This window comes from Microchirus variegatus, assembly GCF_963457635.1.
Source record: "Microchirus variegatus genome assembly, chromosome: 4".
In the NCBI taxonomy this organism is placed as follows: Eukaryota; Metazoa; Chordata; class Actinopteri; order Pleuronectiformes; family Soleidae; genus Microchirus; species Microchirus variegatus.
The window spans coordinates 5,449,312-5,475,106 of NC_139805.1; the positions used below are offsets into that span (position 1 = coordinate 5,449,312).

The 25,795-nt window shown below is 39.8% G+C and overlaps 1 protein-coding gene across 1 annotated transcript in view; it reads right to left on the reverse strand.

Annotated features, from left to right (window-relative positions):
* Nucleotides 1–7,144: 7,144 nt before the first annotated feature.
* The window catches only part of LOC310926319 (disks large homolog 4-like), a gene marked incomplete at both ends in the record, with an annotated part of 116,698 nt that continues 98,047 nt past the window's right edge, over nt 7,145–25,795 (reverse strand). Inside the window, 9 exons of the mRNA XM_083888430.1 lie at nt 7,145–7,251; nt 7,685–7,776; nt 10,042–10,151; nt 10,246–10,418; nt 12,218–12,319; nt 12,984–13,034; nt 15,009–15,024; nt 18,418–18,481; nt 20,970–21,152. Coding sequence (XP_083744556.1) covers nt 7,145–7,251; nt 7,685–7,776; nt 10,042–10,151; nt 10,246–10,418; nt 12,218–12,319; nt 12,984–13,034; nt 15,009–15,024; nt 18,418–18,481; nt 20,970–21,152 — 898 coding nt within the window. The remainder of the gene's footprint in view (nt 7,252–7,684; nt 7,777–10,041; nt 10,152–10,245; nt 10,419–12,217; nt 12,320–12,983; nt 13,035–15,008; nt 15,025–18,417; nt 18,482–20,969; nt 21,153–25,795) is intronic.

Sequence of the window (25,795 nt, forward strand, 5' to 3'; positions counted from 1 at the left end):
CTCTGTTGTTTTATTCTGTCTGTCAAATTCCGTGATCATGTCAATTTGGAAGGAAGTGATGTGACTTAAAGGGGAAATAAGTAGTTTATAGTGCCATCTAGAAATTTACAACAAAGACCTGCTCCTCTGCTCACCCCCTCCCTTCCCTGAGCGCTACGGTATCCTCAGCTGGTCAAATGTCGTCCTCGTCGTCTTTCTCCGTGTCAGCAGATGAGGTTCGTGAGGCGAGGGAGAGGGCGAGCTACCGCTGCCGTAGCAGACGAAGCGGAGAGAGAGGAGGCGGGACTTCTGCTACAAGTAAAGAGACGCTTGTTTTGTTCTCTCGCGTTTGTCCTTACAGGCTCCGGTAGAAACATGGCGTCTCGCTGCTAACAGTGGCTATGCAACCGCGGTCCGCGGTCATGTTATTTTACATGACTTTTTGAAACACTACGAAAATGAAACAAAAACTATTATACAGCGACTAGACAATGCAGGAGCACATAATATGTATAAAAAAGTGGATTTTGGGTTATATAAACCCATAAATACTACATATTGTCCCTTTAAAGCTGCTCTTATATATTAGCGAGCTGTCAGTTTAACTCATGCAACATGTGTATGTAATGTACTGTATTTACCAGTAACATTAATTAAGGTTCCACTCCAGTATTAACAGAGCTGTGTTATTGTTGTGGGTTAGGGTTAGGCTTAGGTAACTGTAACGCTAAATACTTGACACCTGTAGATGTTTTGTTTTTTTTTCTGAATTAAAAACATAAATAAATAAATAAATAAATAAAAACAACAAAAAACTGCGTACATATTTTCTGGATGTGTTCCAGTAAAGTGAAATAGAAATAATTATCCTCATTGCTAAAACAACCAAATGTAATTTTGAGCCCGCTTAAGTAAATATAGATTAGCATTGTGAAAGAGAGTACATTTAACATGTTACGTGCCATTGTTTTATCTGTATTTGTTGTAATCTACAAGTTTCTGCAAGTCCTGGTGTTAACATCCGTCCTCAGCGATCCAAATGAATGTGGATAAACATGGAGTGTAAAGTTCACATTCAAGCTGTAATGGCCTCCCATCCCTATAAAATGCCAACAAAAACGGCAGCAACGTGCCACACAGAACAAATAGTACACTCTCCATTTGAAATGACACTGTATATTATTGTGTTTTAGTTGCTGTGATATATTATAAAGCTTTATTTAAGACAAAGTACAGTAAAGCTGTGATGTAAATTGATGCTGAAAAAGGTAGCTTTTAAAAACTTTAAAACATCATCAGCCAAATTGAAGCTTAACAAGGATCATGTTTATGGTCATTAAATATTTCTTTACTGCCTCTAGTTCCTTACATCATAAAAAAAACAAAACAGTTAGACTATTACCAGGCTGTAAATCTGACTCCAGCATGAGGCTCGTTTTTGGCCGGAGAGTCACGCTGTATTTATTCCCAGTGTGTGACAAGAGTGAGTTTGACGGGGAGGTGTCAGCCACACTGAGGCATCAGGACGATGCTTTATTTTACCCTGCTGGTGTTTTTCGGTCACAGGAGTCACTGCCAAACATCTGCTGTCAGCAGCATCTAAGAACATGAACTTTGTGATCCAGCCAGTGACAGACAGGAGAGATTTAAAGATCACCCAACAGCTGTGACCACCTGTTACCTGGGTTCACTGTCACAGCATTTTACTGCACGATATTACCTAGAATTACCGGGTTATTGTGACTGAAACCTAAGGGCAGGTTCATGCAATGTTAACTTTGGACTCTTGTGTTATGACACAGTGTTAAGTACACACAGTGATGTCTAATAAAATCAAAGAATTGTTATATAAAAGTGAAAATAAGATACTGAAATATCTTCCCATTTCTTCCCAAATGTTTCACACAGATGTTTTACTCTATTGCTTTTTGGTTTCAGGTATTTGTCGAGACTTTTTGGTTAAAAACACATTTTACTTTGATGAAAGTAATTTTGTTATTTCAGTTTTTCATTTTTAACATTTTAATTTCTAAACTTAAAGGTACAATATGTAGTATTTATGGGTTTATATGACCCAAAATCCACTTTTTATACATATTATGTGCTCCTGCATTGTCTAGTCGCTGTATAATAGTTTTTGTTTCATTTTCGTAGTGTTTCAAAAAGTCATGTTAAATAACATGACCGCGGACCGCGGTTGCATAGCCACCGTTAGCAGCGAGACGCCATGTTTCTACCGGAGCCTGTAAGGACAAACGCGAGAGAACAAATCAAGCGTCTCTTTACTTGTAGCTGAAGTCCCGCCTCCACTCTCTCGCTTCGTCTGCTACGGCCGTGGTAGCTCGCCCTCTCCCTCGCCTCACGAACCTCATCTGCTGACACGGAGAAAGACAACGAGGACGACATTTGACCAGCTGAGGATACCGTAGCGCTCAGGGAAGGGAGGGGGTGAGCAGAGCAGCAGTTCTTTGTTGTAAATTTCAGCCTCTCCTCTAGATGGCACTATAAACTACTTATTTCCCCTTTAAATTTATCTTTTTTTTTTTTCTCCAATTAATCATTATTCCACCATTATCTCTGCAGTGAGGAGATGGTATCAATTAAATGGTAAATAAAGATAGGGACGTCAATCATTTTATCAAACCTGCCTGACAGGAAGAATGTCTCCAGTTTGGATCCTGATTCGACCGAGGGGCTCTCTGTGTGGAGTTTGCATGTTCCTCCCTGTGTGTGTGTGTGTGTGTGGATTCTCCAGTTTTCTCACACAGTCCAAAAACATGCATAGGTTCATTGAACACTCTAATTTGACCGCAGGTGCGAGTGTGGAATGTGGATGTTTATTTTGTCTCTGTGTGTTTTTGCTGTCTTCAGACTGGTGACCTGTCCAGGGTGTGACCCAAACCCTTTTTGCCCTGTGTCGGCTGTAATTGTCTCCAGCTCCCCCCCCGCGACCCTCGTGTGGCGGATAAAGTGGTAAAACGAGTGAATGAATGAATGAATAGACAAACTTGACACCTGAAGGTTTAGTGTGGAGACTTGACAAGGCAGCCACATCAGACAGACCAATACAAACCTGCAGCAAATGTGAAAGTAAAATATATTCATATTTACAGTTATTATATCATATTCACATCTGTACACATTCCCGCTAACCCACACTGGAAAAAAATAAAAATAAAAAAACATAATATCTAGTTATGGGTCAAAAGATTTCAGTAGATGTCGATAAAGACCTTTATTTATTGATTTTTCTGTACCAAAATAGGCAGTTAGAGCAGGGATTAAATATGTATAATATGTTAGATATAGATCCATCTCTATAATAGATTCTCTGCATCAGTGCTTTACTCTAACAGACAGCGGCTAAAACACCAGCCAGAGTCACACAGAGAGCTCGTCTTCTGTCATGTGAGGACAAACAATCGCTCATCCACTCTGATTCATGAATGCACTGTACACGCAAAATAAAAGAAGTTTAGCTGAACATTCTGTGAGGAGATATTAAAGCTTTTTCAAAAACACATGTGCTCAAAACCTTTTACTACTGGGGGGGGGAGGGGGGGGGGGGTATTAAAAGCTACACTGCAGACAGAAGGGTCTCTCTCTCTGCATGTCTCTGGCCTCCAGTCAGCTCGGAGGAGTCGGACTCAGGGATCGACGGTGGAGATGGGAAACGGTCGGGGCCGACAAGGTCCATAACAGGGGGCTTCGTCACCAAAAAGCATCTCGGTATCTCGCAAACATTGCACCTGACAATGAAGATTATTGTGACATCATTTTCTTTTTGGGTTATATACTGTAGCTGGCTCCTTATCTGCTGAACTGTCTGTGAAGGTTTCTCAGCCTTCCAGGTCATAGTCATCCTCACTCCTTAGCTGTAGGTAAGGCTCACTTATTGTGTTGAGGTTGTGTTTCACTCAACACTCAGACACTGAGTGTCTCTCTGGTGACCTTTACGACCCTCACACCTCAGACTCAGGTCAAACTAACAACCTGAAACTGGGTTAAGCCCAATTTATACTCCTGCGTAAAGTGCTCTGCGTAGGCTACGCAGAGTCCTCTGCCTCGACGCAGAACCTGTCGAAGAGCCTCTGCGTCGTCTCCGGGTGCACGGAATATTTTTAAGTGTCCGTCACTCCGTCAAGGGACAACGGAGACGGCAAGAGCTGCGATTGGTCCTCAGGACAGGCCGAGCGAAGCTGCTCTGTGAGCAGCGGCTCACAGTGAGCAGCGAGCGTCCACAGAGGGCGGAGCTGAACACCGCCGACTTCGTCGCTGCCGAACTATAAATACGTCATATCTTAACACACACAGCACATGTTTAGACTCTAAATGGCCAATTTCTCGCCTCAAATTATCTTAAAACTGCGTTCCGGGACACAGAAAAGTGACAAACGGCCACTGTTTCAACAACAACAGTCTTTCTCCCTCGGACGCCATTGCTCACTGCAGCCAAAAGCACAACAACCTTGCGCATCGACCCCTACCGATCGGGCGGGAAATTGCAGCGCCTATCCGTCACCACGACGCAGAAGTATAAAGGCTCGAGTGGTCTACGTGGTGACGCAGACGGATAACGCATTACGCAGTCGGAGAAGTATAATGTGGCCTTTAGAGGTGAACGACCCGGATTGTCTCTCGACAGGTATCCGTCCTTCAGGAGCTAACTGTTACATCAGAAGTGAAGAAGCTTCTAGGTACGAGAGGTGAGATGTCCAGTTAACTCCTGAACATGTTCGAGCCTTAAAAGCTACTTTAAGGAAGCAGCACATTCAAAGGTTATATTTGTAATCTCGCACGTCTCCGTTTCTGCATGGAAATGAAAATGAATCAATGAATATATGTCAACATTGCCCAGTAGGTTTTTTTTTTTTCCTATGAATATTCATGTTTCAATTCACTGCTGATCCTGCTTTAAACTGCCAAAATAACATATTTTAGTGCCAAGCAAGTTATGTTCAACCTGTTTTTTTTTTTTAAACTTGTGGTTGAATGAGTTACATTCTCATTAGCTTCAAACAGGTGTGCAAAAGTGATAGTGTGTGGAAATACTGACATTAGATTGTACTTTACTTCCATGCAAAACGTCTCATCTTTGTGTGGACATCCAGGGGGATCACAAAAGTACCTTTGAAGACTCACCCACTGTCGGATAAAAGGGTTTTCTCTCGGGGAAAACCATCTGACCAAATCTCAAAGTAAGCGATTTAGCATCGTAGTCAGCTCAAATAAAAAAAACGGCATGAAGTGTTACCTGCAGAGCTCATACAGTAACCTGAGAGAAGCCAAGTTCACCTGCTCAAATGATATAACGGCAAAAAAAAAAATCAATCCTCTCCAGAGTTTTCATACCAGAATTTGACTGTAAATCAGTAAATTAGCTGAAGGGAAAAAAAAAAACGAGTATCACATTCTGGTATCCAGTTATACCAGAAACCCTGGGATGGTGTCAGATGTGCCAATCTAAGATGCTTTTTATGAAACCAGCCCTCATTAGTGCAACTACAGTGGGAGGGGGACAGCTGATTATGACTGTGATGATAGCGATGAAGAACATGATACACTGGTAAATGCTCGACTGATGTCACACTGTGAGGGTGGAGACGTGCAGAGGGATATGAAAAGCATGAGAAACGAGGGAAGAGGAGGAAAGAGGAAAGACAGGAAAATGATAAAGTGATAAAACCCAGTTTTTGTTATATGAAGGATCTGTGCCCGTATTTACCAAACAGTTGTGTAATGTCAAACTTAAAAGTCAACTAAAATTTACTACTTTGGACAAAATATGATTCAGCTGAAGCAAAATCTTAATGTCACATGAGGACTTTTACCTTTAGCCTGTTACTGCATTTGATTTAAACATTTAAAAAGGATTTTACACGCTTGTATTCTACTAATGTTCTCATTTACAAGGCAGGGCCACAAACTACAAGAATCAATCAATTCCCACTCATCAGTGTGGACATAAATTGAAGCTGAATCATTTTTCGTGCGTATCAAGAATCTCAACAGTAGCATAACGTCCTGTAAATGACTTACATTTTTTACAGAATAGCATCTGCTGCATACCATACGTAAGTTATTTTTATTAAACTGAACAACAATGCAAATGTAGTGTAACTAGGTGTTGCCTTAAGATCCTTTTTGATCATATACTGACTTGTGTGAAGCAGAATTGACCTCTTTCACTACCGAGAAATGTCCTGAAAGCCTGTTCTTGCACTAACTTGTTTAAAGGAAGACACTTGTGCTCCAGCAGCTACAGTTCAGCACAAATGCTATATTATTTATTAGAATGTGTCCTAATATTGACCAAAATTACCCTTTTTTTCACCCTTAAATAATCTTGTTATTCTCAGACAGATGATAAATATAGGCTCAGAGCTCCAGCTGGACTCTACCCCCATGATGATTCATTTTCAGCTTAACATCTAATCGAGAATCTGTTTTAATTCAATATCTTTGATTCCAAAATGTTTGGGCTCTAGTTTTTTAATCTCATGTCTGCAGACAGCTTGAAGAGGAAAGGATGGAGCAAAGTAGGTGATGAGAAAATGAATGAAAGACAGAAAAAAGACAAGTAAGGGATATAGCTCTCTACAGGAGTGATGCCATGTGGAAAGACAGACAGACAGAAAAGGAGAACATCATCTTCTCCCGAAAACATGCTCTTAAAGCTACGGCGTGCAAAAGTCTGCGTCTCGGTGACAATATCATCATTACAAACCCGTACATTAATGCATTACCCTTTTGTTAATATGAAAACAACGACAACGACAATAAGAACAACAATAATTGAAATAAAATCACATAATGGTACGTGTCGCCTTGATTTGAAACACCTCCTTAAACATTAAGGAACTGAGCCATAGGAAGATCCACCGATAGGCTGCTGGACAGACTTAAGCTCCTCCCCTCTTCAGGAAGCAGCTGTCCCAGCTTGTCCGAGCCTCATACAATTGCATGTGCTTGTGTAAATGTGTGTGTGTGTGTCGGAGTGATGTGTGTGCAAGCGCGAGAGAGAGAGAGAGAGAGAGAGAGAGAGAGAGAGAGAGAGAGAGAGAGAGAGAGAGGAAGCAGGCTGATAATAGAAAATCACAAAAGTAGGAAGTTTTGAAAGATAGATGCGTGTGAACGTGTCATATACGTTCACATGTGTGTTTGTTCAAAGTCGTTCCTTGGTTGGTATCCAGATGTATGGACCCGACTGCTCCTCAATGATCTGCTTCACCTGTGAGTACACTTCCTCCAGAGAAGAGCCCTGGACTTTAGCTGCAGAGAGAGAGAGAGAGAGAGAGAGAGAGAGAGAGAGAGAGAGAGAGAGAGAGAGAGAGAGAGAGAGAGAAATCAATGTACATATACCATTTTTTTTTTAAATATACCGTCATCAAAATCTCCATGAAAGGTCCAGTATGTAAAAATGTGTGACATCTAGTGGTGAAACCGCAGAATGTAACAAATGAGGACTCCTCTGTTCACACACAAAAAGGAACGCAGTTCCTTTTTGTGTGTGTATAAGCTTCCACTTGTAACATGTAAAATGCACACTTTGACTGGTTTGTCCATTCGCGCTGCTGTAGAAAACATGGTGCCGCAAGATGGCAGCCCTATATAAAACAGCTAGTTAAAACAGCAGTTAATATGTACAGTATGTGGTAGAGTGGTTGTGGCTTATGAATTAACATTACAGAGAGCAGCAACTCACCAGTGAAGTACTCTGTGAACTCCTGCTCCAGTTTGACAGCCCTCTCGTAGGTCTTCCTCGCCTGCTCCTCTGTAAAACGTTTGTTCATCTCTCTGGACACACACACACACACACACACACACAAACACACACACAAGTTCCAAATTATCACTGAAACTTCAAGCCTGTGGAAACATGACTTGTAATAATAAAAATGCTTATATTATATCAAAGTTGAGTGTCTCATTAAGCATCCACAAAAGTCTGAGTGAAAATAACTATTCATAACTATTAAAAAACCTGGTTTGAATACAGCTAATTTTGCTGTTCAGACTGGTTTAGACCACTGGTCAGGACAGTGTGGGCGTGGCAGATGTCGCTCTGATTGACAGCTCCTCCGCCAGAGAAACGTCTGCGCTTTGGAATAATTTTTCTTTTATTTCAGTGAAACACACATTGGGCCATTAAAAAATGATTTTAGCACATATTTAGCTGCCCATCTATGTGCATGATGTGATTTGTTCAACCACATATTGAACTGATCTATACATTCAATTTATAACATAGTCAAAACACATCAAATGTCATTCAAAATGTGTCAAATATGCTCAGCTTGATCATAACCAATTTCTTACATGTGGAAAAAAAGATCAACATTAGAGGCCATTTTGCAGTATAATATAGGTAGTATTTGTTTCTTCCATTATTTCTTGCATGATTATTGTCTTTTATGTCCATGTATGGTACACGTTTTATTCTAAAATGTGGTTTTTATATACGTGGACATTTTCCTGGGGGTGGGTCCTGCTGATAAGGTGACCGGCAGGATGTTGTACCATTGTTTAGGGCAGTGGTTCTCAACCTTTTTGAGCCGCGACCCCAAATTTAACATGCACGGCTGTCCGCGAACCCCCCCCCCCCATCCACACACACACACACACCAGTGTGAACGCATGATGGGTATGATGGATAAAGCACTGTCCGCGGTGCTGAAACAACGCCGGATCAATACACCATTGGCTACGTCGCATTTACATATCAGACAAGCACTTACACACTTCAGCTATTCGTTTTTATTTAGAAACACTTTTTAGATTTTTTGAAAAACATACAGCAGCATCAAGAGGGTAACTTTTCACGCGAGTAATAGACCGACAATTGTCGCTTACATCCCATCGTATTGCTGGTAGTTCAGCCGGTTAAGATGTAAACAAATAACGCAAACTTTCTTTTTCTTTTTAATGAAATGAAACGATAACTAGGGATGGGAATTACACGGCATTTTGAGAGTTGACTGTCGAGGTTTAGTGTCAAATTTTGTCTGTTTTTTTTTTTGCGGGGGTGGAAACTATTCTTCACTGTACTAATTCATTTTAAGCTCAAAAACATGGCTGTACTGTCCAATATTGACCATCAAAGCAGCGCTAATAAAAATGAGGGGCAAAAGAAAGGGAAAAACTCTCCGCTGTCACAGATGTATCTCCAGATGGAGGTCAGGTGGTGAAAAGCTGGTGTATCCAGTGTACTTTTTCGGACCAACCGCTCGTCGTCATTCTAACGTCTGATCGGACGCTACATTAATTTTGATTAAAAAAAAAAAAAAAAAAAATATTGTTTTTTTTTTAATATTTTTCCAATATGATTTGGTGACCCCCCCAGAAATCATCTCGCGACCCCAATTGGGGTCGGGACCCCAAGGTTGAGAATGGCTGGTTTAGAGTAGGGATGGAATGATGGAACTTTTTTTGTGTCCGATACCAATACCACAAACTTGTGTATCTTCCGATATCGATATTATTCCGATACAGTCATTTTAGACCATTTATGAACCATAAAGCTGTTAAAGAACACATTTGTGCTGTGTCACGTCATAGACATAATTCTCCAACATGACTTGTCTGTACGTAGTATATAGCATGTTTGGATTGTATTGGATTTTACATTTGTGTCTGTCAAATATCCGAGCCAATGATTTAGCCCAGTATCAGAGTCGTATCATCTGTATCGGATTAGATTCGCAATATTACAAACTGAGCTTTAAACTGACTCTTGACTCTGTTTCACCACAAGCTCCATTTAGTGGCTTATTTTGACCATAGTGGCAGACAGAATCCTTGTTTTGTTGTCCAGGAATTACACAATTACAAGATTACATTATCTCTCATTCATGGTGGTTTAAAGGCTGAGCTAGAAAGTCTATTTCCTAACACGGACCATGTGTTGTGGACAAAATGTTCCAGAGAAAACTGTGGAAGACTAATGGACCTTTACATTAACTTGCTGTGCCAATTCTTAATACCAAGACCATGAACTAAATTTCAAAAAAAGTCTTATTTTATTGCAGTCTTTTGAATATGTATGTTACTCATACTACTTACAGGATGTTGTCGACGTTGAGCGGGCTAATGAAGACGGCTATGGGATAGAGTCCTGCCAACTGGAGACGCTTTATTGCATTCCCTGATACATCCAGTATACAATGTTTACCCTGGAAGAGAGACGTAGAAACAGAAAGACAACATTATACAACTCTTCCTCTACTTTTGTCTTCCACAAAATGGAAGTCCGTGTCAGTGTCTCACCTTGTCAGCGACCTCTCGTACAGACTGTATGCTGGTTCCATACAGGTGGTTGTTGTACTGTCCGGCCTCGATGAATTTATGATCCTGAATCTCTCGCTCCATGAGCTCTCTGGAGGACATGAAGTGATAATCTCTGCCGTCCACCTCGTAGTCTCTTCGCGGCCGTGTTGTGTCTGAGGATCAGAGGTTTTTTCAACACACCAGAGTGTTATTGAAAACACAAATATCACCACAGCAGGTGCCTACTTTTAACGGAATCAACTCAAAGGTTGTTGGTTCGATTCCTGGCTCCACCAGTCTACAGACTAATCAAAGGGTGAATTCCAATTCTTTGCTTAACCCTCAATCTCAAAAATGCGCGCTCCCTCCAGTGCAAGTTGAGGGAGCGCGAAAAATTAAGTTGAGGGCCAAGTTTAAGGGCTGTATCGGCCTCAATATTGAGATTTTCCCGAGACCACCCTTGGGAGCAAGGGCTACCCAGAATGCATTGCATGTTTTGCCATAACAAAGATGGCGCCGAAAGCAGCAAAACTAGTACGCTACAAATTCTGTATTTTCTTTGTTAATACAGATATAAAAATGATGAAAACCATTGTATTATCTTAGTTTAGGCCCATATTATGGATTACTTACGTCATTGTCGCGTAACATTTATTTTTATTTTACGATCTTTTGTCAATAGCCGGCCGGTGCGCACATGCGATCGTTTGCTATCGTTTACTTTTCAATAAGCCTTGGTGTGTGGTAACTGTCAGCTGAATATTTGTATGAGTATCATCTTATAACTAACTGACAACCTAATAACTTGACTGACAAACGGATCGTAATAAATAATCGTGACGTAAATGTGTTCTTCTTCTTCTTTTTTGGAGTTGACAGACTGGACGCAGCTTTCGCGTTATTCTGCCCCCCACAGTCTGAAGACGTATCTGCATTTAAGGGGTGTCCCATTTCTAAGTGACAAAATAACCCTCAACACTTGGTTTTGAGGACCAGTTAAGATTAAGGGTTGAGCTTGAGGGTTAAGATAGGAATAGGAACTGGCCCAAAGTCTGACCAATCGCAAGACTGTTTATAAGCATGTAGCATGTAGCGTTGAGGGCATATTGAGTCTAGACTGCAGTGTGAAAGTGATTCAAACTAAGGTTGGGTGCAACATTGTTACTCCCTGAATCGCATAGAATTACAGAAATGAAAGCACCCTTAATATATTAAATACTTTTTCTTCTATTGATTTGTTTAAATAACTCCCTGTGAAACAAGCATCCATCCATTATCTACCGCTTCATCCTCCACCAGAGGGTCGCGGGGGGTCCTGTGCCTATCTCAGCAGACATTGGGCGATAGGCGGGGTACACCCTGGACAGTTCGCCAGTCCATCACAGGGCCACATATAGAGACAAACAACCATTCACTCACACTCTCACACCTACGGTCAATTTAGAGTGACCAATTCACCTAATCCCCATATCGCATGTTTTTGGACTGTGGGAGGAAGCCGGAGAACCCGGAGAAAACCCACACACACACCAGGGGAGAACATGCAAACTCCTTGCAGAAAGGCCCTTGTTCCGAAGTTGTTCCAAACGGGGCTCAAACCCAGGAACCAGGGTCTTCTTGCTGCAAAGGCAAGAGTGCTAACCACTACACCAACCGCGAAACAAGCAGTCTGTTCTAATCCGAAGAGTAACAGCGCAGATACCTGTGGTAGATAAACATTCACTTTTGTTTGAACAAGGTGATCATTAACTTTAAGTGAGTCTATACAATGAGCTGAAATGTACAGTAAAATAGAAAAGCCTGACACCATAGTCGACACATGCGTCAGTGTTAAGAGAAACATCGTAAAAAATAGAATGGTTTTATTGTTTTTATTACGCGACTGAGGGTCAAGGCTACCAATGCGTGACACACGTTTCTGTGTCATTTTAGAGATCACGACTTGAATTTATCACAAAGTTGAGAAACTCACGCGGGACACAGGAGCCAAACTTATCAGGGAACTCAGAGATGAGGTCGTCGTTGATCCGGTCTTTCATTGGTCCGAGCACGATGACCGGCCGCGTATAATTCACTGACAAAAAGACACAGAAACAAAGTAAGCTGGAGAGAAGTAGAAAACACTGTCTTTGTATTAAAGGTGCCATATGTAAGAATGTGGCCAAAAACAGTTACTACATTCAAATTCAAAGCTGAGACTCTACTGACTGCAATGATTGGTAGACGGCTGTAGGTGGCGCCACATGCCAAAACATGATTTCAAAACATTTTTTTTTTTTTTTTTAATGCAAATATTTTGGTTGTACTGTTGTTGTTGGTGAGTTCAGTTTGTTATATGAATATTATTCCTGAGTCTCTGTGACATATTAGGAGGATTTTATGGCCAGTTGCTTTAGATTTATTACATAATGCACCTTTAAGGTATCTGTAAAACTAAATTTGTCATACTTTACTATTGTGTAACATGAAAGATGCCACTAAGACTGATGAATTCACAGATAATTAACTTTCTTTTTTTAATTTAAAGTTTAAATCAAATAATGAATATTCTTCAGTGACTGCTTTATGTGTAAACTGTGTATTTCTTTGCTTTGTTTGCAGCTTTATTAATCACAAACAACTGCACAATCTAATGAATATATAATGTGCATGTATAATTAACCCAAGATTCTATAAATAATAATGTTATCTGTGATTCACGTACAGTACCAACTATGCCACTGACAAAACTAACTGACCTTCTTGCTGTATGACAGGTTGGTAGGTAAGGAAGACCTCCTCCTGGCCAGCTGAGTGGACAAATACAAATGATGCACACATGTTTAGAGGCACAGTTGATGTGATTATTGATATCGAACAAAAACGCCCTTGTCCTTTATCTACTTTTGACTCCTTCGGCAGCTCTGGAAAATCAGGCTGGAGAAGCAGAGGAAGGTGACTGCATGCACACACACACGAGCACAGAAAAACACAGTCATCACGACACGCAAAATACACATGTGCATGTGCACATGATCCTTCCGTGAGGTCGGAAAGAGAACACACGCGCACGCACGCACACATACACACACACACCAGCAACGAGATTACACATAAAGTTGCTGAGGGTTTGAAACACAAAGCACAAATATTGAGTGTGTGAGAGAGAGAGAGAGAGAGCGACAGTGGAGGGGCGAGACTTACAGGAACTACTCTCACTATCGCTGGTGCCAGAGGTTACCAGCTCTGGAAGGACAAGACAAGTCAGAGTCAGCAACACACACACATACACGCACGCGCACACACACACACACACACATACAAAACAATTTTCCATCCATCCAACATGAATCTATCCATGAACCCTTTCAGAAAAACATTTTTGACACGTTTGTGTTGGTACCGGTCACATGAACGACGTCTCTTTGTTAAAGCTCGTGTAATTAAAGCTTTTGCTTCGTAATGCTGCCTTCACGTGCTATCGGAAAAAAATATACTTCCCACTTGAAGTGAAATCGGAAGAGTGCGTTACATTCAAATGCTCTTGTGTTGTTGGGGCTAAATGAAAAGTGGCTGACACACAGTTCACCCTTACCTGCTTCTTAGGTAAAACATTATTTTAAATTTGGATTCAGTTAATTCACCAGCGAGAGCATTAAGATTCTTACAGCGTAAGGCAAGTTAAATTCAAGACTTTGTGAGACTTTTTAAATGCCACTTGCACTGAAAGTTAAAACAAATTTTACAATAAACAAAAACACATTAGTAAGTGACAACAAGTGTTCATTTCAACATAAAACAAAACATTTTCGGTCCAGTTTTTAAATAACTGTTACCAATAATTGTGAGATTTTCAATTACAAAAAAGAATCATAAAATCCTGTTTTGACATATGACATTTTCAAGACTATTGAAAGAAGGATTTAAGGCATTTTAATACTAATTTAATCCTTGTTTTTAGATTTATTATAATATTATATCATATTTCAGTGCCTTTTAAGACTTTTTACAGATCCACGGGAATCCTGGTACACAATCAACAGTAAAGGAATTATAATAAAGCAATTATTTACGATGTGAAGAGGCGTTCATGTGCACTTGAGAACTCGTATTTATCATAATTCCGATAGCACGTGAAGGCAGCATAATACCAGCCAGAATCTGAGAGGTATAGCCAATAGTATGCAAACTCCTGAGAATAACATCATCCAAAACATTAAGTGGTTCTGAGAAAACAAGCCAAAAAGTGTCCGGTAATTAAGTTAGTGTGCAAATGATTTATAATGAACATTTAGTGGTACATTTCCATTAATTTGAAGAGAATATGGAGAAATATAAAAATAAAAGCAGTGTTTACTGTACTACTGTTTGAAATATTAATGAATGTTGGAGCATCACCATGTCATAAAGAAATTAAAGGATAATGCGCTATTGTATTATGCAAATGGTTTCAATCGACACTATTTTATTTACGATTATTGAAATTAGGTCAACGAAAGTACTTGAATAGTTGTACAATTTGGATCTGTAATAATAATAATAATAATAATCCAATGATATTCTATGTACACAAGTATGAAAGAGGATAATATGGATTCACACATGACAGACAATCCCTCCACCTCAGGTCCAGGGCTGTGGGGGAGGAGTCTGGAGGAGGGAATAATAAGGAGGAGGAGGAGGAGGTGAAATGAAGATGACACAGCTGTGACAAGACTGGTCTGCTGAAAAGGTGAAGTTACATGTACTGTCCAGCAGGTGTCAGTGAAGGAGAGAACGCCTACCTTTATCATCCTGATCCTGCAGAAAGAGAGAGAGAGAGACAGCATATCAATCATCAGAATCAGAGTCGTCATGGGGACAAAATCTGGTCCCAATGAAGCAGAACCTGGTTAAGTTTAGGGTTAAGATTTGAACGGTTATTAGGTTGAGGTTAGGATTAGTCATTAACTGGTTATGTTTAGATTTAGTCTAAACCAAATGCAAGAAAGGCCAGATTTGATAATGTGAAGATTCCCTGGGGGACAATGGTCCCTTCAGACCTTTTTTTAACAGCAAAAGTTACTTACAAATGCACTGTTTTATAATCATTTTGTTTTCCTTGTCACAACTATATAATTTTTTAAATGGTAATGTAACCAAATCTAAGCCGTGAACAATCTGGAGTCAGATGTCGTAATGGGAGGTGACTGGGTATGCCTGGTTTAAGCTGTACAAATGAGACAAGTCGCTGTGGTGTCCTGAGAAGAATAGCTGTGCAAACCCGCGAGTGTGTGAGTGTGTGTGTGCGGGTGTGTATGTGTGTGTGTGTGTTTGTGTGTGTTCTTGTACTTGCGCCATACTGAGGACCAGTGAGGGTTTTTAACCAACAAAGTGAGGTCATTTTTACGGAGTGAGGACATTTTGGCCAGTCCTCACTTTGTTTTCGTTGAAATCACTTCCTTAGGTTGCTATAACATGCTATACTCAATTTGTCAAAAATTTAAATTTTGGACGACTTTTTCTCAAATTGGATCATATTTTTTTTTTTCAAATTTTAGACCATATTTTTTTTTCAAATTTTGGACCAAATTTTTTTTTTCACATTTTGGACCATAATTTTTTTTTTTCAAATTTTGGACCAACATTTTTTTTTCAAATTTTGGACCAACATTTTTTTTTTAAATTTTGGACCAACATTTTTTTTTCAAATTTTGGATCCCATTTTTTTTTTCTCATATTTTGGACCAAAAATTTTGGGTCAAATTTTTTTGTCAAATTTTGGACGACATAGTATAGAATGACGTTTTTGTCAAATGTTGGACCAAATATTTTGGGTCCAATTTTTTTTTTAAATTTTGGGTAAATAATTTGTTTCAAATTTTGGGTAAATTTTCTTTTTCAAATTTTGGGTCAATATTTTTTTCAATTTTTTTTTTTCAAATTTCGGAAGACAGTATAGTATGACTTTTTTGTCAAATTTTGGACAAATTTTTTTTGTCAAATTATTTTTTAAATTTTGGTTGACATAGTATAGTACGACGTTTTTGTAAAATGTTGGACCAAAAATTTAAAAAATAAAATAAAATCGAAAAAGTTTTCCAGCCCTTTTTGCTCTGGGGCTCCACCTGCAGACATTTTATGGTACTGCAAACAGTAGTTCTTTGTAGATGTCATTCATGAAGTAGATATTTGTAATTGTGTTGATTTATAAAGTGGAAATGCTGGTCCTCAGTATGCAGCAAGTACAAGAATGTGTGTGTGTGTGTGTGTGTGTGAAATCATTTTTAATTATCAGCTCTTCACCTTGCAGAGTTGCTCCATCACATGGTGTGAGGGAAGCAGACAACACAGCTGACAGCACAGTGATATCAATAGCTTGTGTTAGACTTGTGTGTGACACCGCATTGCGTAAGTGTGATTAAAGTCACAACGTTGAGCTCTCAGGAAGAGTGACGTTGAAGATCATACATTTCCAAGGGATAAAATGCTCGTTGGGGCACTTGATAACTTTAGCATAATAATAATAACCTTTCACGATTCTTACTGTAGAGTATACAATACAAACACTAAAGAAACTCGTTCTTCATAATAAGCAATAAAACATATTTATTTGTTCAGTTGTAACTGACTTGCATATGAGCACCGTCTGATTTTTATTTTTGTCTTTCAAACTTGATTTAGTCCTATAGCATTAAGAACAGGGTTTTGGTGTTTTACACCAAACAACACGGTAGGTGGTAAGTTAGGGGAAGTGGATCTTCTTGGTTTCAGTTACTAAAAACCAATGGTGAGTTTTGTTCTAATGTTGAGTTGATCCATCCACCTAGTCATTAGGTCTCTTAAACATGGTATTTAGTCCTTTACTTCGGCAATCCCGTTACAGCAGCGGCGCGGTGCCTTGGGAGCCAGCGGTATTCACGGAAGATCGTGCAATGATCTCGAACGGAGGCGAGTTCGCGAGATCCCGCGATAGACTGTGTGTATAAAGGACACAACAACAACAACACAAGCTTCTTTCATTCTCCAACGTGGAAGAACTGTTGATCTGGTGTCATAAATGATTTTATGTTTCTCCACTTCAACAATCAGTCTCTCGTCGTACATTAAGACTCTTCGAGACGCTCTGATTAATTGACTGTTGACCTGGCAGCACCGGTCACGACTTAATGTTGATGTGAAGTTGTGATAAGCTATATGACCTGCGTATTGTGTTTTATTTTGAAAGTGGGGCGGAAGTGTTTTACTTTGGGTCTGTGTCGGACCTGTCTGGTGGACCTGTCTGTGGGAAATGTACGCGGTTCGGCAACGGCAAACGTAGAACTGCTACCTATCGAAAGTGCTTCGCCGCGGCGAGCCGCTTCTGGGATGCTGCTGAGTGGAAATGCTCTCATTGATTGGAATGGAAGCTATTTGCAACGCTTTTAAGGGTAATTTCAGTCATTTCGGTAATTTGTATATAGCTGCAGGAATGCAAATACATCATCTACTCTATTTGCAGAAGTGACCAATCAACTGTGTACTAAGCTGCTGTGCTGCACAATTTGAATTCAGTTTTACAGCTTTTTATGTGTTTTTTCTTCAATCTACTCTGGAGGTAAGGTTGTCTCTGAAACACTCCTATTACACTACACACTACTATGAAATCACCCCATATAGAAAATATACAATATAAATAAAATCTTCAAAACAAATCTTAACTAAATTAAGGTTTTGTGATCTCACTGGGAGCCTGAACCCAGCGCCTGTAGCTTTTTTGTTGGTTTGCTGTCAGAGAATTGAAGCTTGCTGAAAAGTCATATCTAGCAGCTTCCCATATTATTTTGAGACAATACTTTTTATTTAAAGCACTTTTATTAATTTGCTGAACTTAAACTGCAGCAATTAGATAATGTTAACACTTGAGAATCCACACAAAGTCTCACATATGGTGTTTCAACTTTTGAAGTTGAAAATGTTACTGATTGCTTCTTTAATTCGATTGATTGATGATAAGTCCACAGATAAGACCATAAGACCATGAAATGACGTTGGGAAGAGAATTATTCAGTTCATCCTGAGTTGTGAATTTCTTAAATTTGAATAAAATCCATTGGATGATGAGGTACATTGCTGCTGCAAATAAAAATAACGAATGAGCAATACCAATATGTGGGTATGGAGCCCCATCAAAAACTCACTAATTCAGTGTTAATATGATGAGTCGCCACTTACCGATTTGTCCTGAGACCTTGTCACTCTGACTGTCTTTAACCGCGACCTCTCTTTCTTCTCTGCCCTGTGAAAAAAGAATAGAAGAAAAAAAACAACAGGAAAAATGCTGAAAAAGATGAGAAAGCAACAATGGGAAACATTATATATTAATTTTATGCCTTAAATATGTGTTAAAGCAGTTCATCTGCACAGGTAATGTAGTTAGCGACACCAAAAACTTTTTTTTTTTTAGAAAAGATCACTGTTCAATCGTTTGAACTTCCTTAAGTTTGTATACATTTCATGCTCCAGTGGTGCACAAACATTTTTTTTTGTCACCCGATATATTTTCAATCTACTGTAACTGACGGGAGAGCATCGCTGAGAATTTCTGAATATACTAATCAGATATCCCATCACTATACTGAGAGGCAGCTCTGATTGAATTTTGTGCAAATGTCCAGCTATGATGTAAATTCACAGTAAAAAGCAGACAGAGTCTGAATGGACCGCTGTGATTAACTTACGACAATGGCATCAGGACAGGACACGGAGATGAGCAAATGGTATCAGCTATGGAAGAGAAGAAATGTTCTCCTCTCTACTTGCTCCTGCCAGGGAGATTTTATTTTTTTTCACCCAAGTTTAAATTTAGATATGTCACTTTCTGTGCAGGACCATTTCCTGCTGGTGATCACTCAGACTGCTTGAATTTCAAATAAGCCCCTGTCTGCAGTGAAGGGGAATGTTTGTTTCTTGAAGCCTCATTTTAACATTTAGGCTCAAAAGGGCCTTTTTTTTGTACAAAGGTCTTATATAATGCAAGTGAAAACTGACTGAAAGCAAACCAGCAGTTTCAAAGTCTAACAGCAGACATTACGATATGAAGTCAAAGCTGAACGGTTTCATTGACGGCTTCACAAGAGCAACGCTACATCAGTGGGTAAACTGGTGTAATCTTAGTTATCTTAGCTGGGTTGAGGAGAGTAGATGGGACCAAAGTAAGAGAGGAATGAAAGTTGAGTAGCGGAAAGGCAGCACATTTAACAGAAAGAGGGAGAGAGGTGAGGACAGAAAGAGGAGTAGAAGAGGAAGATGGGGGATGGACAATGGAAAATGGAGAAGACAAGAAAAGATGTATTGACAAGTGCAGAGGGAGGTAGTCAGAGGTATGGAAGGGAAAAGTGCCAGAGAAGGGAAGGTGAGGAGGAAGGGAGTAAGTGGGATATTAAGAAAAGGGAGAAGGGAGAGAGGTGACAAAAGGTGGAAGAAGGAAAGTGACAAGAAAACTGAGCAAGACAGGATGGCGAGGAAGATGAAATTGAGAGGAGGAGGCATGTAGGAGTAAGGAGGTTAGAGCAAGAGGAGAGGTGAGGAGGGGAGATGGTGATGACAGGGAGAGGAAAACAGAAGACGGCAGTGAGAGAATGAGAAAAGAGGAGAGAGCGAGCATAAAGGTGTATTTAAAACATCAGTATAATTACATTATGTACATGTTTAACAGAAGAACAGCTGTGGTTGACGTCTACATCTTCTAACACCTTTATTCTATTACCCCCAATTCACTTATAGCCTCTAACACCAACTTTCTCTCCGCCAGCCTCTATTCTGACACCTCAGTCTATTAATACTCCTCCTCCGATATCCCTGTGTGACAGCCTCTGTATCCATCCCTCCCATGCTCAGACCTCTCACTCCTTCACTTACTCACACTCATCCTTGTTACTTGTAACCCCCCCCCCCCACCTCCCCTTTCCCTCGCGCAGTCATTTTAACAGAACTTCCCTTAGAAACCTATGAGCAGTTGTCTGTCACCTTCTCCACAGTGGAGGAAATGACAGAGGTGGGAAACGAGGAGAGGTGAGAGAGCGGTGGAAACATCCATATTTCCACCGCAGATTTACATTCAGCAGGTTCTACGTGAAGACGATGAGGACGATGAGCCGACAGCGAGGTTTGGAATCGCGTAAAAGTGAAATCACTGGCCCTGATGTTTTGATATGTGACGAATGTGTGAACACAAACATCACCCACTAATGTTTGGCAGCGGTCATTGTCAACTGTAGGTATTACAGGTTGATGCTATAGTGGAGGCTCCACAATAACCTTTCAGTATATTGGGAAAAAAAGAAATGACACAAAGGAAAAGGACTTTGTTTACTGCCTCTCAGCTTTTGACTCATTAGATCAAAGGCCACGTTTGGACAGTGATGTAAAAGTTGAGAGAGAAAGAGAAAATGTCAAGTATATAAACATCCGTCGACATCAACAAGAGAGTTTAAAAGATTGCTGAAGAAGTGTGTGCTCATCTGAATGGACGAGCTCAAGACTGTAATTCCCAAACCACAAGTATTTCAATAACTTGCGGATCATGAAACTCAACAATCAACTGAACAGAGGAGGCGGCGTGGATTTAGGAAAGAAAAAAAAGACTAGCGCTGACGGCTTTAATGTGATTAAATCCTAATCATCATCATTACAGATGTGAGCTCACAGGCCTCTCACTTCACTCAGTGGGAATCAATGAATGGATGAATCAACTCATACTGAAAGAAACCCATTTCATTTCTGACCTCCTGCGGCTGGGGATGACCCCGACTTCGGGGCAGTTTGGCGGCGGGGGGCTGAGGTGACGGGCGGGCCACCACTCCTCTTCCCCGGCACTGCTCACATGGAGGATGTCCCCGAAATGAAAAGGTAGGGCCTGATTGGGCGCGCTCAGATCCGCCGCACTGCCGTCGTAGTCGAACAACGCTCTGCGGACAAGAGAGAAACATTTTTTTCACGTCACACATACATCATCAGACGATATCAGACGATCTTATAAAAAGTCGTTAATAAATTGTCGTTTATCATAGTTCTGAATAAAATCTCAAGAAAATCTACTGTGTAAACAACAGTGAATTGAACCGAGGACTCCTTCCTACAAAATGAATTGTTTTGCGGTGAGTATGCCTCCGTGTGTGTGTGGTTTCATATACATGTGCGTGTTTCTGAGCATTTGTATGATGTCACAGGTGTATTGCCTCTGAACTGTGTGATCTATCTTTGTGACCAAACCTGTCCAAAGGGAAAAGACCTAAAAAAAAGTAGGCCACCAGTGTGTGTGTGTGTGTGTGTGTGTGTGTGTGTGTGAGTGTGTGTGTTCTTGTACTTGTGGCATACTGAGGACCAGTGAGGGTTTTTAACCAACAAAGTGAGGTCATTCACGTGAAACGAGGTCATTCACGTGAAACGAGGTCATTCACGTGATTAAATGTCCTCACTCCGTCCTCACTTCCTTAGGTTGCTATAACATGCTATACTCAATTTGTCAAAAAAAAAAATACATTTTCGATTACAGTATAGTATGACTCTTTCTCAAATTTTGGACCAAAATTTTTTTTCCCAAAAAGTTTTTCACATTTTTTTTCCAAAAAATTTGTCACATTTTTTTTTCAAAAAATTTGTCACATTTTTTTTTCAAAAAATTTGTCACATTTAAAAAAAAAAAAATTGTCACATTTTTTTTTCAAAATTTTTTTGTCACATTTTTTTTGTCAAAAAATATTTTCTAAAAAATGTTTCAATTTTTTTTTCAATTTTTTTTTTACATTTTTGACAAAAAAAATTGGGTCAAATTTTGTACTAAAAAATTTTGGTCAGATTTTTTTTTCAAATTTTGGTCGGCATTGTAATGTATGACGTTTTTGTAAAGTTTTGGACCAAAAAATAAAAAAAAATTAAGAAACGAAAAAGTTTGCTAACATGCTATACTCAATTTTTCTAATTTTTTTTTTTTAATTTTGGATGACATAGTTTAGTATGACTTATTTTTTCAAATTTTGGACGACATAATGCATTATTATTATTTTATAGTACAGTATGACGTTTATGTCAAATTTTGGACCAAAAAAAAAAAGTTTTCCAGCCCTTCTTGCTCTGGGGCGCTACCTACAGACATTATATGGTACTGCAACCAGTAATTCTTTGTCATTCATGAAGTAAATATTTGTAATTGTGTTGATTTATGAAGTGGAAAGTGCTGGTCCTCACTTTGTCAGCAACCCGGTACTCAGTATGCAGCAAGTACAAGAATGTGTGTTCACACGTGTGTGTGCAAAGGAACTAGAGCTGAAATAACAGGCCTCCACTGAAGTCCCAACTGCCTTCATCAATAAAACAGAGTGCAGACAGAGAGGGAGAAAAACAACAGTGAGACAGAAAGGCAATCCAGCTGGGGAAGTGGACACAGAGATCCTTGACATCATGTCATTATATATTTATCTGGTCACGGGAACATCATTTTCCATTAGACTGGACTGGACACGACGAAAAGAGATCTTAGGAGCAGAGGGTCAATCCCTGCAGGGGTTGGGCTGTCAGTGATTATCTCTCATGATACCTGGAGAACAGCTGCAGTGATACTGCTCCACAGTCAAAGTGATGGGCACGGAGCAAAACTGGAACCTCAAACTGGTGCAATCAGCAGACAGGAAGTGTTTATGTTTATGGTCAAGTCTTGTTGTTTCTTCAGCATTTATAAAAGTTTAATGTTTCCTGGGTGATTTAAGATTTCAGCTGCTGGTTTTAAAGGGGAATGTCAGTGACATAGCTTCTGCTTTTAAACACAAGGAAATGTTAATTTTATTTAATATTGCAATGAACTAAAGTTAACTCGCAATTCATGACCTTTGAGCGTTGCCGTGTCTTCACCCAGTGGAAATGTGTAAGAAAAATAAAAAATGTTCTAAAATGGTAAAATGTGAAAGGTTACAAGACTACAAGAAGAGTTACAGTGAGCATGCAGGACATGGTTGTGTTTCTGTTTCTGTGCAGAGCTACACTCCATACAGTAAAGGGCAACTGTCACACATCAATGTTTAAATAACCTTTCTTTTTTGCATAATGTCAGTCACAGAAATAATGATCAAAGATGAAAAACATGAGGGAAACAGCAAACAACGAAAAGGAGGAAAAATCACTTTACACAGAGGGTGTTTAATAATAATGAGGCAACAGCTACTGTATGTGAATGCAACGCCAGTATAATTAGGTTACATCCATGTAAAGCCTCTTGATTCCTTAATGCCTCTAAATAAATAAATAAAGTTAATTTATCCAGTCTTTTAGCTCATGTGTGTGAGTTCGTTAGCTCACAGAGGTAAAGGCAGCTGAAAGATGTGAGTGTGTAATTAACTGTAATGTCCTACATATAGGTTTCTGTGTTACAGGACTATTAAATAAAGTAGCATACATTGATTGAAAGTGCTCCACATTATTCCAGATGATGGTCTGGACTTCGTTTTTACACACGACATAAGAGTGAATAGTGACTTGTAAAAAGCAGTTGTTTTCAGTGTAAGTGAATCATTAGAAACAGTGGATTAAAATATTAGTACTTCCTCCATGACCGGAGCACAGACTCCTTCCGACACAGTCACTGGAAAAGAAATACAGCAGCAGGGTTTGTGATGCCGCTCGTGATCAGCACTGCTGTTGCTGAACACACCACACTCCTCTGTTAAATATTGAGATTGCCCTGCTAATTGCTGGAAATGAACCCATGTTTTTAGGATTGTTAAGTCTGGACGTCTCTTCCTGGGACAGCACTGTGACCAACCAGTGGCCGGCAGTGTGGGGACATCATGCATAGTACCTACTCAGCACACTTGGAACCTCTCCAGAGCAGGTACTAAAAACAGTACCTGGTACCAGGTACTATGCTAGTGGAAACGCAACTTAACCGTGCCGAGTCCAGTGGAGTTGGTGGAAATATGACATTATTGAGGCCAGCCGTGTAAATGTTCCACAGAGGGTAATTAATACATAGATAGGTTGTCACATTGTACAGTGGGCTTACAAAACAGTCAAAAAACAATTATTTTAAATGTGTTGTATTAACTCATGCAGATGACTCTGACAATCTGTCCTGAAGCTGGAAAAGGGAGTCAGCCATAAAAAAGGGCCAGGTTTCATGAAATCAATGACAAGCAGAGGGGCGAGCAGAGTGGGCGTTGCATAGAGCTGCATTGCCAAGTGTTTTTTTGATGTGATGTTATTTTATTTTCTTGGCCCTGTTCAGTCTTCACGAACAGATGCAACAAAACTGCATCCTTCATCATATAAAAAAATAAAAAATAATTGATTCCGTCTAATGATTGAGTTTTTGTGCGGGAAATTTTACTTTCGCAAAGTTCCTTTGGGGCGCTTCTTTATGTTTTCAGTCACACTACAATCACCCTTCTTGCTTGAACAGCATAATGTCGCTGTTGCCACATCTGTCTTGAGATAAAACAAACCACAGGGAGAATCACATGGAGCTGAGAGCCATAATCAGCATTGTTTATTGACCGATATGAATTTAACATATATTTATTTATATTTAAAATGTACACTCTACTGTTAAATAATTTCATTTTTGACAACAAACAATACGGCAGCTGATGCAGATAAGTCTGCTGAATCTGCTGTGGAGAAACTTGTCAATGTCAATCAGCGCTGCATTCATTGTATGTCGCATTTCTTTACTTTAATTGGTTGTAGGTCTGTTGACAAAGGCCCAAGAAAATTGACAGTGAATATAAGAGTAAGGAAGCTGATGTTCTGGAACACGGTGTTCAAAAAGTTGACAACTTGGCAACAAACAGAGAAGTAAAGATTAGAATCATTGTTCAGTAAAATATCAAATTGACTAAATTGAACTTGGTATTATGGATGTATGTAAAAGAACAACAGCCCAATTAAAATGGATTCTACAGCTTCAATGTGCTGTAAAATACTAAAATATAGTGTACGGAGAATTTAACATCATTGCGTTGTAAATCTTTTCTGTATCTCACTTACTCTTCTGGGGTGAATCGAGGTGGTGGTGCAGAAAAATATACAATTACAGTTCCGGGCTGCTCAGCCATACAGTGAGTGTTTAAAATAGGTCCATAATGGTGTGAATGTAAAATGAGGAGGGAACAGTGAAAACACACACACACACACACACACACACACACACAGACCTTTTACACAAAGGAAAGTCATACATACTTTATATCACCTTGCTACAGTGACGTTTCCTCTGAGGAAAGGTTAGTCTGTGTCTACACATTATACACATGCATATAGTAGGCCTCGACACACATACACGCGCGTACTCACTAAAGTTAACTACGGAGTTCCTCAGGGTTCCGTGCTCAGCCCAACTCTTTTTACCCTGTACATGCTGCCATTAGGCAACATTATCATTTGACTTGTGTATTGTATGTTTTTGGGTAACATCTACTGCACGTCTGTCCGTCCAGGGAGTGGATCCCTCACCTGTGGTTCTCCCTAAGGTTTTTCCCCTGTTAAAATTTGTTTTCCCTGGTAGTTTTTCCTTACCCTGGTCGAAGGTCTAAGGACAGAGGATGTTACCAACCCTGTGAAT